Source organism: Thalassophryne amazonica, chromosome 3, assembly GCF_902500255.1.
Source record: "Thalassophryne amazonica chromosome 3, fThaAma1.1, whole genome shotgun sequence".
NCBI lineage: Eukaryota > Metazoa > Chordata > Actinopteri > Batrachoidiformes > Batrachoididae > Thalassophryne > Thalassophryne amazonica.
The window spans coordinates 42,651,871-42,667,506 of record NC_047105.1 but is presented as its reverse complement, the minus strand read 5'-3'; the positions used below and the strand labels follow the sequence as shown (position 1 = coordinate 42,667,506).

The following is a 15,636-nucleotide window of genomic DNA, read 5'->3' as shown; positions in this document are numbered from 1 at the left end:
CTTGCACATTTCAGTATTTTAACCATACTTCCAATAAATTGTTCTTCCTTTCATCTCAGCATCCCACATTTGGGTCCTGCAGTCTGGTCCTTTGGGTTAAACTGGAATATATAGAAAATTAGTGAATGTTTTGTCTTGATCAACCGGCCACTTTATTAGGTATACCTTGCTAGTATCAGGTTGGACTCCCTTTTGCTTTCAGAACTCCCTTAATTCTTTGTGGCATAGATTCAAACATTCCTCAGAGATCACTCATCTTCAACTGCTTATCTGGGATCGGGTCACGGGGGCAACAGCTCCAGCAGGGGACCCCAGACTTCCCTTTTCCCGCGCCACATTGACCACCTCTGACTTGGGGATCCTGAGGTGTTCTCAGGCCAGTGTGGAGATATAATCTCTCCACCTAGTCGTGAGCCTTCCCCGGGGTCTCCTCCCAGATAGACGTGCCTGGAACGCCTTCCTAGGTAGGTGCCCAGGGGGCATCCTTACCATGATGCCAGAACCACCTCAGCTGGCTCCTTTCAACTCAAAGGAGCAGCAGCTCTACTCCGAGCTCCTCACGGATGACCGAGTTTCTCACCCAATCTCTAAGGGAGACACCAGCCACCCTCCTAAGGAAGCCCATTTTGGCCGCTTGTACCCGAGTTCTTTCAGTCACAACCATAGGTGGGAGTCGGAGCAAAGATTAACCAGTTTGGCTCAGCTTCCTTTTCTTCACAACAGTACAGTAGAGTGAATGCAGTACCGCCCCTGCTGCACCGATTCTCCAGCCAATCTCACGCTCCATCATCCCCCTCACTCGTGAACAAGACCTCAAGGTACTTGAACTCCTTCACTTGGGGCAAGACCGTATTCCCTACCCGGAGTAGGCAATCCATCGGTTTCTTTCTGAGAACCATGGCCTCAGATTTAGAAGTGCTGATCCTCATCCCAGCTGCTTCACACTCGGCTGCAAACCGATCCAGTGAGTGCTGCAGGTCACAGGCCGATTTTGGTCCATATATGATAGCATCATACAGTCACCCATTCAACCAGTCTGCCCATTCTACTCTAACATCAGCAAGGCTTTTTTCTTCCAAACAACTGCCACTCAATGGATATTTTCTCTTTATGGGATTATTTTCTGTGAACCCTACAGATGGTTGTGCGTGAAAATCCCAGCAGATCAGCAGTTTCTGAAACACTAAGACCAGCCTGTCTGGCACCAACAACCATGCTCTTTCAAAGTCACTTAAATCCCACTTCTTCCCCATTCTGATGATCGGTTTGAAGTTCTCCATGCTGTCTTCACCACATCTAGATGCTAAAATGCATTGAAGTTGCTGCCATGTGATTGGCTGATTAGCTACAGTATTTGTGTTAAGCAATTGAACAGGTGTACTTAGCCGGTGAGTGTATCTTTGGTCAATTTTCTTTAATGATCCTGATCACTGAAATTTCAGATCATCACTGAATTTTGTAAAGGAGGTTATGTTTTTGTTGAAAGCAGGTAAGTTCCAGTGGATGGGGGGTAATTTTGAATCTGTGGCTGTAGTTTATTCATAGATGGACTTGCAATGACCATGGATCTTGCACTGGTCAGAAGAATTTGATGAGTTTTAGCTGTAAATGCACTGTGCAATATTGTCCTCAGTATGTAAACTCATGCACTGTACGTGTCAAGACGAACTTTGCTTACTTCATGCACTAAAAATGATAAAAACAACACTAATAAAAAAAAATCCTTTTTTATTAGTTTAGAATAATTTTCACATTCAGAAGAAACCATATAGATTCTCAAAATATACAATTTATTCAAAGTATGTTAATGCAAGAATCAATATATTCCAGTAATTATGAAGTCAGTAGTTTTTATTTCATTATATTCTGATGGAAGAGGCATAAGCTACTGCGTCAACAGAACACTTTAAAGGAGCCACCGCTTCTTTTTCCGAAAGGTCAGAATTCAAAATTTCAAAACAGCTTAACTGAGTTACATGTTGAAATTATTTAGGAAGCAGAACAATAGTTTGAATCATGTGAGCAGACTCCAGTAAAATTCAGCTGATTCATAAGACAATGACCTCAGAAGGAGCTTTCGCAGAAAAAAGGAAGCATAAATCATCTTCAGAAAAAATGTCAAATGAAGTTGTACCATCCAGTGTTATGGGCACTTATGTTAATTTGCTAATGGGGGGGGGCAGCTAATATTTAGCCTGCTAATGATGCTTAGCAATGTGGGTAAATGCGTGATCCTCATTTAAGTTGTCATACGAATGAGTGTACAATAATATCACAATAACACAGACATGAGAACATAACTACATATTTACAAACATTTGTACAGATATTAACACTGTAGAGTTGATTTTGGGAAAAGGTGGCATTGTGGGTAATCACATGCTGAAATACATCTCTAATGGCCTTTTTTGCAGTGGATTCTTTTGTTCTTGTAATTGTTAGACTTTGGCACTCAGTGATTTGCCCTTGTCTGTCTATCTATGTGTAAAATTAGTTAGACAGTTTGGATTCAATTTGGACCAAACTTGGTGGAAAGATGGAATTCAGCCAAGGACAAATTGATAAGATTGTTTGATGAAAATTGGTTAAACATCAAGGCCCCATGTTGAAATTAAAATTTGTGGCCCATTAGGGGACATTTATGTGGCAAGTTGATATCCAGACTGAAATATACGCCTTCAACCTTGGTTGGTGAACACTGTCCTTTGTTTCACCTGGTAGAACACTGGTCTCATGAGTGAGAGGTCTGGTGTTCAAATCCGAAAACCACAAAGATTTGCCATTCTTATATGTTTACAATGTTTAAATCAAATAAATCGTTAAAGGCACACTTATGGTGACTATTACACGCTAATCTGAATTCATACATGCACTCTTTGCTGGTCACATGACCTTTGACTCTGGGTAGAGGTGGGAGTAAGTCACCATCAAGTCACTCTCAAGTCATGAATCAGCAAGTCCCAAGTCAAGTCTTATGTCATAATGACCACCAAGTGTTTGACAGCTGACTTGAGACTTGACTTGGGACTTGGGACTAGATTAATGACTTGACAGTGACTTACTCCCACCTCTGACTCTGGGTGTCTTTGAAATGTCAAATTGAAAGTTGTAACTGTTTAACTCAATCCACTGGGAGCCCAGTGGATTAAACATGGTGGAAGAGTTGTATGTTTGTCAACAAAGATCCATATATTTTTGTGGCATCAATCAATTATAAAGAATTTGCATGATTTTGCGTTGACCGTGTAAGCTGCAAGTGTTACTTCTTGTTCATATATATGTGGCAATATGCTATATTTTATTTAATGATCCCACGATGCATTCAAAGACGCATGACAGACAGTACAATGTGGGCTCACCCCCACAGCATCTGTGTATTGACGAAAACTTACAAAGTCCATGTGTATCTCAAGAAAACCCATATTCTGTTCATTTGTTACAGTATGTTCATAATGTTTACAGTTAATGAGACAAATACAGTGACTGAGATAATATGAAGCTACACAATGGCCACAAACCAAACAATACTTATTTGTAATACAGTCCGGTTTAAAAAAAAAATCCACTGTAACAGGAGAGCTTGTGTATTTTTTAACAATGCGTACACAACAGGTACAAAAACGTCATCAGCTGCTTTTCAGAAGGTGCTTTTACTGGAAGATTCCCCAGCTCATCTTATATTGCATCCACACGCTCAACACGCCATCCATATAATAAATACAAACAACTTTAGAAACCATTACATGTCTGCACACGTTACATTAATTTAATAAATAAAGAAATATACAGTCATATTCAACAGTTTAAATTATGAGTGACCACAATTTGGATTATGCATAAAGCAGAGCATCATTGTGTCAGCTCAGGTTTGTGATACAAAAGGACGGTGAAGCTGAATCATTACTGTGTACTTACAGTTTCCATCACTGGCACAGTACTGCATTCTGTCCATTAAGCTTCGGTGCAGAAATACACTTTTAATACTGTTTTATGGCGTTCCTTCCATTTAGGATACTTTCAGAGATCACTCTTTGCTACGTTTTGCTGTTTGATATGTTGCACGGCAACACAAATACTCCTTTCAGGCTTCAAAAGAGACAACTCTCCCCCATAAACCTAATCCAGTTCAGAACTGCTGGAACTGGTTTAACTGCTTTGGGCTTTGATAGCGGAGCCTCACTGGTTAGAGTTTGAGGCATAGAATGTGCCACAAAGTTCGGCATTGAAGTCAACATGACTTACAGGAGCGGTCAGGTCGAGAAGAATGCACTGGTGCCACGCGGGAATGCTGAGTCCTGGATGGCAACCACCCAGGCAGACAACAGGTCCAGCCACGCCTCTGGAAAGTAAATCTATCTGCCGCAGCCCGGTGAAAGGTGGGTGCCCCCTTGGCCTTCTCCAGCTGCTGGGGTCCTCAACACTGAGGCACCTGTGTGCTGGATCACGGACAGAGAAACACATCCAAAATGTCATAGCTGACACTAGTGATGCTCCTCATCCGAGTCTACCCGAGTAACTGCTTGTTTGACACAAAGTCATTCCAGCAGTACTCAAGGATCCTCCAAAGAAACCTAGTACCAAAGACATCCAGTCGTCGCCTTTGGTCACTGATTAGTGCACAAGTCTCACAACCATACAGTAAGACAGGAAGCACCAGGACCCTAAACATCTGGGCCTTTGTTATCCTACAATGGTATCAGGGTCACTAAACACCAGTTTAGCGACCTCATGGCTCCATAAGGTCTCCTTAGGCACCTCCCGATATCACAGGCCAAGGACCCAGAGACATGAACCTCAAGCTGGACACTTTTAGGAGTGTGTCCCCACCTTTATACAACACTGTGATATGAAATGGTCGCAGGATATATTGGAGGAATATTGTGTATGTCACAGTCTGTCTTGGCCTTCTTGCACATTTGGAAATGATACTATGGCATAAAAGCAGAACAATCTGTCCTGAATATTTAGTGATATACCACAAAAAATATTGTTCAGTCTGAGAGCAAAACATGCGGTATCTCCACATTCCTGATTCAACATTTGAACTTTTTTATTTTTCCAGGCAAGAAGCTTAAAATCTGTCCATGCTTTGTGGTGCAAGAGGAAAGCAGGTGAAGAGAATCTGCTTCTGTTTGTTTGGTATATCTGATACAAGATTCCATAAATGCAAAGGAATCGGAATCTCATTCGAGGAAAAGGAATGCTGGATTCATTTCCTGTTCTCTGTGAGGCGTCAGGTGGACTGAATTTGGGGAATGTTCACAGGAGCCTCATGATGATGAGACCGTTTTCTTTGAAATGGACATCTGTTCACATTTCATGGAAGATCTTTTAAGAGAGGAGAGGAACAGGATGTGAGGAGACGGGAACCTGCTTCCTATCCAGACAGGAACAAGCTTTTCTTCACATCTACGTCCGCTGAACTGCAAGGCTTCACTCCCTCATTCCTTCCTCTCCTCCTACAACTCTTTTCTTGCTTTCCTCCTTCCTATGTAATCACGTCCTGTTCCATCAACAGTTGCGTGACTAAGGGCGCTACGACACACAGCAGCAGGTCCGCACTTTTGGTGGCTCTTCTTCTATTGGCTGCTTCAATTTGAGAAGGGGCGGGTCACCGCTGGCAGGTGTGTAGTACACTGTGCTGCCGTTGGAGGAGACCAGTGGCATGTGGGGGACTTCAAAATTGGTTTTGGAATCACTGAAGGAGTCTGTGGACCCGTTACCCAGGTGACCATTGAATAAGGGGTGGTTTAACAGTTTGGCAGCCGCCCTCTGTTTCTTCAGCTCCGACAGAGTGTGAGGGCGTTCTCTTGGCCATGTGTCCTCTGGAGTGGGCTGAACGGCAATGACTCCACCTTTATCAGACAACAGCGTGTTGCCATTGGAGGGCGGCTGAGGTGGCACAGAAGACATTGTGGAGATGAGGCCATTTTGTTTGGTGCTGTCTTTAAGGATCGTCTGTTGCTTGGGTTTGTCTGGCAGCTCCACAGCTACAACTGGTTGGACCTGCAGCAAGTATCAAATCAACAAGACTTATTTGCTTTAAGGTTTAGTGTGAGATGACTGAATACTCAATTACCAATATCTACTATTGTCTCCATTAACAGGAAGATCCACACTGAATGATTTGCGAAGTTTGACCAGTTTCAAGAACTTTATGCATAGTGTCTTAAACTACTTTCTTTTGGTGACTGACCCACAGGTACAGTCCTAGTCAGAATTACTGGCACCCCAACAATGATGTGAAAACATATCTCAGACCTCTTCAGCCCCGTGTCCATAAAGCTATGCAGCCACAAGCAACCCCCCCAAAAAATAAAATAAAATGCTGCGCCGAATGTCTCTTTTCAGAGTGCCCCCCTTTTTTGGTTTGACTGCCCTGAGCGCTTTAAGGTTGAAAAAAAAAAAAAAAAAATCACAGAAAGTGCTCTGATGTGACTGAAGTACCTTTTCAGGCAATCAGGAGAAGTCTATTTTTTCTAATTTCTCAAAATCTATCACAGTAGAGACAAAAAACTCATCTGTGACAGCAGATTAGACAGATGCTTTATCTTTAGCTGAGATGAAGTATTTGTGGGTGCTCTCTCAGTGCTTTTCCACCAGAAAAAACAAGCTACATGGAAACAGGCCCAGAACCTTTTGCACCATTAGATTTTCTGTGACATCAAATTTGAAAAAAATGATTCAGGCCTCTTCTTCTAAAATTATGCCCTTTATATTACATTAAAAACAACTTCTCCACAACATTACATTAATTAAATAAAAATATCAAGGTTAAAAAAAATGGCACACAAAAGTATTTGCCCCAGCTGTCACTTTCATGGATATGCATTCCCGAAGGTTATAGTTTGATATCTTGTCCACACCTTGAAAAACTGGAGGGGGTCCAGAAGTGTGTCTGTAATGAACCAGATTATTTCTGTGGTCTTTTTTTTTTTAAAAACTATGGCAAGCTTTCCAAGATATTCTGAAAATGTCTTCATTTACCAGCTTTGACAATCCCTTACATTTCCATGGAACCTGAAGCACTTTTGTGTATGGGAGGTTCTCTGGAAGAACTAATTTTCCTTAAACAAGCCATGGAAACATTAACATTTCCAAGTCTCTAAGTTAATTTACTGTACATCAATACAAAAAATATGGTACTGCACGGTAAATCTGTCTTGAGTAGACGGTTCTTAAAATCTGACAGACTGTGCAAGGGGTCTGGTGAGGGAAGCCACCAAGACGCTCTGAGGGAAACTCAGAAGGAGTTACCAAATCATTTTCCTGTGGACGTGATTGTAGAAAATCGACACACAGCAACTTTTGTCTATTGCATGACCAGCCACACGGCTTCATGATGGAGTGACTGTACTGTTAAACTCACCTGTAGCTGTGCTCAAAATATAAATACGTATCAATTCAATTCAATTCAATCAATTTTTTTATATAGCGCCAAATCACAACAAACAGTTGCCCCAAGGCGCTTTATATTGTAAGGCAAGGCCATACAATAATTATGTAAAACCCCAACGGTCAAAACGACCCCCTGTGAGCAAGCACTTGGCTACAGTGGGAAGGAAAAACTCCCTTTTAACAGGAAGAAACCTCCAGCAGAACCAGGCTCAGGGAGGGGCAGTCTTCTGCTGGGACTGGTTGGGGCTGAGGGAGAGAACCAGGAAAAAGACATGCTGTGGAGGGGAGCAGAGATCGATCACTAATGATTAAATGCAGAGTGGTGCATACAGAGCAAAAAGAGAAAGAAACAGTGCATCATGGGAACCCCCCAGCAGTCTACGTCTATAGCAGCATAACTAAGGGATGGTTCAGGGTCACCTGATCCAGCCCTAACTATAAGCTTTAGCAAAAAGGAAAGTTTTAAGCCTAATCTTAAAAGTAGAGAGGGTGTCTGTCTCCCTGATCTGAATTGGGAGCTGGTTCCACAGGAGAGGAGCCTGAAAGCTGAAGGCTCTGCCTCCCATTCTACTCTTACAAACCCTAGGAACTACAAGTAAGCCTGCAGTCTGAGAGCGAAGCGCTCTATTGGGGTGATATGGTACTACGAGGTCCCTAAGATAAGATGGGACCTGATTATTCAAAACCTTATAAGTAAGAAGAAGAATTTTAAATTCTATTCTAGAATTAACAGGAAGCCAATGAAGAGAGGCCAATATGGGTGAGATATGCTCTCTCCTTCTAGTCCCCGTCAGTACTCTAGCTGCAGCATTTTGAATTAACTGAAGGCTTTTTAGGGAACTTTTAGGACAACCTGATAATAATGAATTACAATAGTCCAGCCTAGAGGAAATAAATGCATGAATTAGTTTTTCAGCATCACTCTGAGACAAGACCTTTCTGATTTTAGAGATATTGCGTAAATGCAAAAAGGCAGTCCTACATATTTGTTTAATATGCGCTTTGAATGACATATCCTGATCAAAAATGACTCCAAGATTTCTCACAGTATTACTAGAGGTCAGGGTAATGCCATCCAGAGTAAGGATCTGGTTAGACACCATGTTTCTAAGATTTGTGGGGCCAAGTACAATAACTTCAGTTTTATCTGAGTTTAAAAGCAGGAAATTAGAGGTCATCCATGTCTTTATGTCTGTAAGACAATCCTGCAGTTTAGCTAATTGGTGTGTGTCCTCTGGCTTCATGGATAGATAAAGCTGGGTATCATCTGCGTAACAATGAAAATTTAAGCAATACCGTCTAATAATACTGCCTATGGGAAGCATGTATAAAGTGAATAAAATTGGTCCTAGCACAGAACCTTGTGGAACTCCATAATTAACTTTAGTCTGTGAAGAAGATTCCCCATTTACATGAACAAATTGTAATCTATTAGACAAATATGATTCAAACCACCGCAGCGCAGTGCCTTTAATACCTATGGCATGCTCTAATCTCTGTAATAAAATTTTATGGTCAACAGTATCAAAAGCAGCACTGAGGTCTAACAGAACAAGCACAGAGATGAGTCCACTGTCCGAGGCCATAAGAAGATCATTTGTAACCTTCACTAATGCTGTTTCTGTACTATGATGAATTCTAAAACCTGACTGAAACTCTTCAAATAGACCATTCCTCTGCAGATGATCAGTTAGCTGTTTTACAACTACCCTTTCAAGAATTTTTGAGAGAAAAGGAAGGTTGGAGATTGGCCTATAATTAGCTAAGATAGCTGGGTCAAGTGATGGCTTTTTAAGTAATGGTTTAATTACTGCCACCTTAAAAGCCTGTGGTACATAGCCAACTAACAAAGATAGATTGATCATATTTAAGATCGAAGCATTAAATAATGGTAGGGCTTCCTTGAGCAGCCTGGTAGGAATGGGGTCTAATAAACATGTTGATGGTTTGGATGAAGTAACTAATGAGAATAACTCAGACAGAACAATCGGAGAGAAAGAGTCTAACCAAATACCGGCATCACTGAAAGCAGCCAAAGATAACGATACGTCTTTGGGATGGTTATGAGTAATTTTATCTCTAATAGTTAAAATTTTGTTAGCAAAGAAAGTCATGAAGTCATTACTAGTTAAAGTTAATGGAATACTCAGCATCCAGACATATCTTTATCATAAGGCTATACTGAGTGATTATCGGGTTGTTTTGTTTTTTAATATTCATAATACTGAAAATACAGTGTGTCTAAAGCAGAATTCAAACATCAAAAACTTACACTAGTGACCTGGTTATTCTCCTGATCTGGCTCCTTCTCTTTCTCGACATCCTCCTCCCTCCCTCCTCTCCAGACGATGGCCTCCGTCTCGTACTCTTTACGACACAGGTTATGTCTGTCCGACAGACTCGCACGCCGCACCACTTTTCTACAGACAGGTACGAAATTCCCAGTGAGTTAGTTCTACATCATCCTGTTATTCTGGATGTTTGTGTGTTAGTTTGTCACTTTAGCTCAAGATGTTACTGTTGGACTGACATGTCCGTCATCTCACCCTTGTGTTTATTCACATTTGTAGTAGCGCAGATATTCCAGCAGATGCCAGCACTTACCCACGACTGCCAGCACTGGATGTTCGCCTGCACAGTGAGGTTTTATGTTTGAGCTGCGACTTCATGATGATGTCGTGTTTGTGTTTCAGGTCCAGCAGCATGGCTCTGAACTCCTCTTCCTCACACAGATCTTTGGAGAAAAGGATGAAAAGAATATCAGCTGAAAATATTCCTTTTGGGGTGTAAACGCTGACAAAACCACAAAAGAAAATGCATGTTCCTTCAAAAGAAGTGTTGAAGTGCAAATATACCAATAGGAGTCTCTTCTAGGGAAGTCTTAGCGTTGAGACTGGCTCCATGAGATACCAACAGCTCTGCTACATGCATCTGAAATAACATACAGTTATAGAGATGATTTCAAGAATCTTTGTGTGCTATTGATGAGATATACAGAATGAAAATAATTCACAGTAAATTTTGAGCATTAACTTTCTTAAATGCACACTGGAAGTAAATCTCTACAACTTGATATAAATTAATTCAAAATATAAAAGCCAAGATGATTGGTTGCATAAGTAATGGAACACTTTGGTATAATACCTCTAAATAATCAGTTTTATTGTTAGTTTTCTTCAGACAAATCAGGGGATGGATACATGAACATTTCCAAGTCACTGAATATGTCTTGACTTTATTTACATCAGTTATGAAGAAATACAAACAGTATGGCACTTTATGGTACGTCTGTGTGGAGTAGACAGTTCTCAAAAACTGAGTAACTGTGCAAGAAGGAGAAGAGTGAGGAAAGACACCCAGACAATCCAGAAGAAGTTATAGGCTTCTCTGGTTGTGACTGCAGAAATTGTGCATAGCGCATGTTTTGCATTTTGTACCCACAGTTATGCAGGATTTTCTTAAAAAGAAAAGCTGAAAGTTCAGCTACAATTTGCCAGAAAATGCAAGCCTAGATTTGATGTTTTGGTGAAAGAAAATTTCAAATATATATTTTCCCATATCAGACCATTACCATGATGATCGGTCCAGATCGCATATAGGATTTGTGACTTTGTTTCCAATTTTCACAGCGTGAAAAAAAGCGAATTTTATTACACTGACGAGTTTGAATTGGAGGAATTAACAACAAACGAGCTCGAAGTGGACATACAAAATGAAGACCAATAGATGAAAACACCGAACTGCCATATAGTAAATAAATTATTAACCTCGCTTGCTCGGTCTGTATGGGAATATCAGACCTCTTTTTGTCAGTACACAAAAGACCTCAATCTGGTATTTTCCCGTACAGACCGAGCAAGCGAGGTTAATAATCCTTTAATATTAATTCAGTTGTGTTTCCTTCTTGGTCTGGCTCAAAACCTTTTAATCACCCCTTGTATATCACTAGAGCTGTACACAGACACTAGATGTGACCAACCTCCTCCTTCACTGTGCGGTGCAGTCTATGGAGTAAACATCCTAACTTGTAAACTATTATTCTACAGTGCTTCTGCATTAAGTTTATTCATCAATAATATGGCAGTATCGCATCGTATCATGATGTATGGTATGGCCGGTTTACTCTTCTTGCTCGCCTAAGGGTCAAATTCCGGCTTCCACCGTGCTTGTTCTTGTTATACAGGATGTGAGCTGCCCACCTGCGGCGCATATGTAAACACGCAATCAACAACTTTGTTATTCCACCCGTACATCATGGACGACATGATATGACATGTCTCTAATGCATGCATGTGTGCACTCATCTGTTTCCTAGTGTTGACCTTACCTGACCCCAACATGCAGCAGCATGAAGAGGCTGCCATCCATCTGAATCACTCAAATCTATGCAGGCGCCCCCCTCCAGCAGCAGCTCTGCAGCCTGCACGTAACCATTTGCTGCTGCGATGTGCAGCTGTAAAAACACAGAAGGGACACCGTATCGACTCACATAAGATTTGCTAATCAAATAGTCTTAGTTTAAATGCAGCAACTGATTTCTTATGAAATGCTTAACCAAGATGCCGGAGAGAATGACACACGGTTCAGACCAAACACTGTAAAATCTGCAGCAAGAGATCATCAGAAATTCAAATTGAGCTTTGATGTGGGATCATGTGTCACTGTACTGGAAAAACCTGATACACAATGAGTTCAGTTCACACACTGTGAGGCAACTGATTACCTCAAAGCATTTGTTTAGTTACTCAAATCATTCAACTATCAAAAGGTGTATTTAAAATAAATATGGTTTATTTGTGTTCAATCAAATGACTATCTAAAAAATTTAAACATTCTGCATCCTGACACACAGAAACACCCAGGTGTTGATCCAATGACTTTGTAGCCACAGTCACTAACTTGCCTCTGAGATCATATTTTATTTGTAAGACATGTTTACTTAAAGCAAAACCAAGAAAGTCTGATGCAAAAAGCTGCAATAGCTGATTTTTCACCCTTTTTTCTGCAACTAGATGTCACACTGGCTTCAGTTTTCCAGAATCAAAACAAAACTTCTCTCCTCAGCCACTCCTCGCCGCCCTCCCTCCTCCCCCTCCCCCTCACCACGAAGTCTGACGGCTCTTTATGTGGGAAAAAGCCAGACATTTGCTGATTGTACTCTAACCACATTCTGAGTCTGAGGCATTTTTAGTCTTTGAGCGTAATTTTTGGAGGAATGTCTGTAAAGTTGCAACTATGTCCTATGTTGTAAAATAATTAGTTATGTGGTGAGTCATGAGTACTGCTTGAGTACTGCTGAGTACTCTTTATACGAGGTCTGTTAGAAAAGTATCCGACCTTTTAATTTTTTGCAATAACCTTATGAATTTGAATCATGTGCGCTTGCATCAGCCAAGCTTGAACCTTCGTGCGCATGCGTGAGTTTTTTCACGCCTGTCGGTTGCGTCATTCGCCTGTGAGCAGGCTTTGAGTGAGCACTGGTCCTCCCCCTCGTCGGATTTTCATTGTGAGGAAAATGTCTGAACGGCTGAAGCAGCGCTGCATCAAATTTTTCCAGAAACTGTGAGAGACAGCCAGGTGGACACCATTCGGAAAATTCAGATGGCTTTCAGGGACGATTTTATGGGCATCACACAGATTAAGGAGTGTTACAGCCGGTTTAAAGACGGCGCACAATGGCGGAGGGCACGCCGCGCTCCGAGCGGCGATCGACAGGCTGAAACGACCAGATCATTTCCAAACTGAATGCTGTGTTGATCCGAGACATCGTCTGACTACCAGAGAAATGGCAGAAAAGGTGGACATCAGCACTTTTCCGGCACATTCCACTGTTAAAGGAGATTTTGTCATGAAAACAGGAGCGGAGGAATTCGCCACGGAGCTGCTAATGGCGCGGAACGAAAGCACCTCCGTGTTGGTCTCACAGGACATGTGACATGCCCAGATCTTCGACAATTTCTCGGATACTCACTCGACTGAAAAGCCACCCAAAGCTGTCTGAATCTTCCGAATGGTGGAAGAGCTGGGCATGTCCTGTGAGACTTCCAACACGGAGGTGCTTTTTGTTCTGCGCCATTACGCGGCTCCGTCCTGATGCACGAATTCCGCTGCACGTCTTTCATTACAAAATCTCCTGTAACAGCGTAATGTGCCGAAAAAGTGTCCACCTCTCTTGCCATTTCTCTGGTAGTCAGACAACGTCCCGGATCAACACAGCCTGCACTTTGGAAATGATCTGGTCGTTTCAGCCTGTCGATGGCCACTCGAAGCGTGGCGCGCCCTCAGCCGCTGTGGGCCGTCTTTAATCCGGTTGTAATGCTCCTTAATCTGTGTGATGCCCATAAGATCTTCACCGAAAGCCATCTGAATTTTCCGAATGGTTTCCACCTGGCTGTCTCTCACAGTTTCTGAAAAAATTTTGATGCAGCAAAGCGGCAGTCGCTCAGCCATTTTCCTGACAATAAAAATCCGCTGAGGGGGCTGAACCATTCCTCCCACAAAGCGTGCTCACAGGCGAATGACGCAACCGACAAGCGTGAAAAAACTCACTCATGCACACGAAGGTTCAAGCTTTGCTGATGCAATCACACGTGATTCAAATCCGTATGGTTTTTGCAAAAAATAAAAAGGTCGGATACTTTTCTAACAGACCTCGTAAACTCAAAGAAGTATAACAGTTTCACAGGGCAGAATTAATGTGCTATAAATGTTCATCTGGCGGCAGCAGTCATTTTAGAGATGTAGGGATGGACTGGTTGTCTGCTTGGGTGGTTGCTATCCAGGACCCAAATCAATAATCTGTAGTGTTGTGGACGTGACAGAATGCAGCGCCAGCGCATAGTCCAAGAATGAACTTGACTTTTATGGTTCACTGAGACAGATGCAGATGGTATATTGTCTGTAGACCTCTGAGACAGGATTGTCTCAAGGCACAAATTTGGGGAAGGGTACAGAAACATTTCTGCTGCTTTGAAGGTCTTAATGAGCAGAGTGACCTCCATCATCTGTAAATGGAAGAAGTTCGGATCAACCAGGACTCTTCCCAGAGCTGGCCGCCCATCTAAAGTGAACGATCTGGTGGAGAAGGGCCTTATTCAAGGAGGTGACCAAGAAGGACAACATTCCTCTGTGGAGAGAGAAGAATCTTCCAGAAGGATAACCATCTCTGCAGCAATCTACCAATCAGGCATGTATGGCAGACTGGCCAGATGGAAGTCACTCCTTAGTAAAAGGCACATGACAGCCCACCTGGAGGTTGCCAAAAGGCACCTGAAGGAATCTATGACCATGAGAAACAAAATTCTCTGGTCTGATAAGTCCAAGACTGAACTCTTTGGCGTGAATGCCAGACATCATGTTTAGAGGAAACCAGGCACCATCCCAACAGTGAAGCATGGTGGTGACAGCATCATGCTGTGGGGATGTTTTTCATTAGCAGGAACTGGGAGACAAGTCAGGATTGAGGAAAAGATGAATGCATCAATGTACAGAGACATCCTGGATGAAAACCTGCTCCAGAGCGCTCTTAACCTCAGACTGGGGCAACGGTTCATCTTTCAACAGGACAATAACCCTAAACACACAGCCAAGATATCAAAGGAGTGGTTTCAGGACAACTCTGTGAATGTCCTTGAGTGGTCCAGCCAGAGCCCAGACCTGAATCTGATTGAACATCTCTGGAGAGATCTGAAAATGGCTGTGCACCGACTTTCCGCATCCAACCTGATGGAGCTTGAGAGGTGCTGCAAAGAGGAATAGGCAAAACTGACCAAAGTTTTGTCCATTCCAGAACCAAGCTTGTGGCATCATATTCAAGAAGACTTGAGGCTGTAATTGCTGCCAAAAGTGCATCAACAAAGTACTGAGCAAAGGGTGTGAATAAAAAGAGTTCAATGTAGTTGAAAACAGTACCAGTAAGTTTGTTCAACAGTAACTAACTCCCCAGGTTTTAGAGTATTTAATCCAAAATGAATCCACAAAATTATCAAGACAGCAGGCTGGCATGATTAAAATTTGTTTGACTAATTTCAATTTTCTATCCCTTACATAATTTTACAATTATTCAAGGTCTTTTCTGTTTCACTGATTTTTCATGAAGCATACTCAGGTTTACTTGGTCCAACAAAGACTAACAAGCTGCATCAATCATTTGCATAAACACTGCGTGGAGCGACTTGAAGTTTAACACGGATATAAGTGAGTGACTACCATGTACCAGCAGTCCATCACTGTTTCTGC

At 42.0% G+C, this 15,636-nt stretch overlaps 1 protein-coding gene across 1 annotated transcript in view; it reads right to left on the bottom strand.

Annotated features, from left to right (window-relative positions):
- Positions 1 to 3,290: 3,290 nt before the first annotated feature.
- Positions 3,291 to 15,636, bottom strand: part of ppp1r16b (protein phosphatase 1, regulatory subunit 16B) — a 181,853-nt gene continuing 169,507 nt past the window's right edge. The window contains exons 6-10 of the mRNA XM_034166111.1: positions 11,726 to 11,851; positions 10,254 to 10,329; positions 10,003 to 10,132; positions 9,671 to 9,818; positions 3,291 to 6,006 (exon numbers count right to left, since the gene is read on the bottom strand). Coding sequence (XP_034022002.1) covers positions 5,536 to 6,006; positions 9,671 to 9,818; positions 10,003 to 10,132; positions 10,254 to 10,329; positions 11,726 to 11,851 — 951 coding nt within the window. The 3' untranslated portion in view covers positions 3,291 to 5,535. The remainder of the gene's footprint in view (positions 6,007 to 9,670; positions 9,819 to 10,002; positions 10,133 to 10,253; positions 10,330 to 11,725; positions 11,852 to 15,636) is intronic.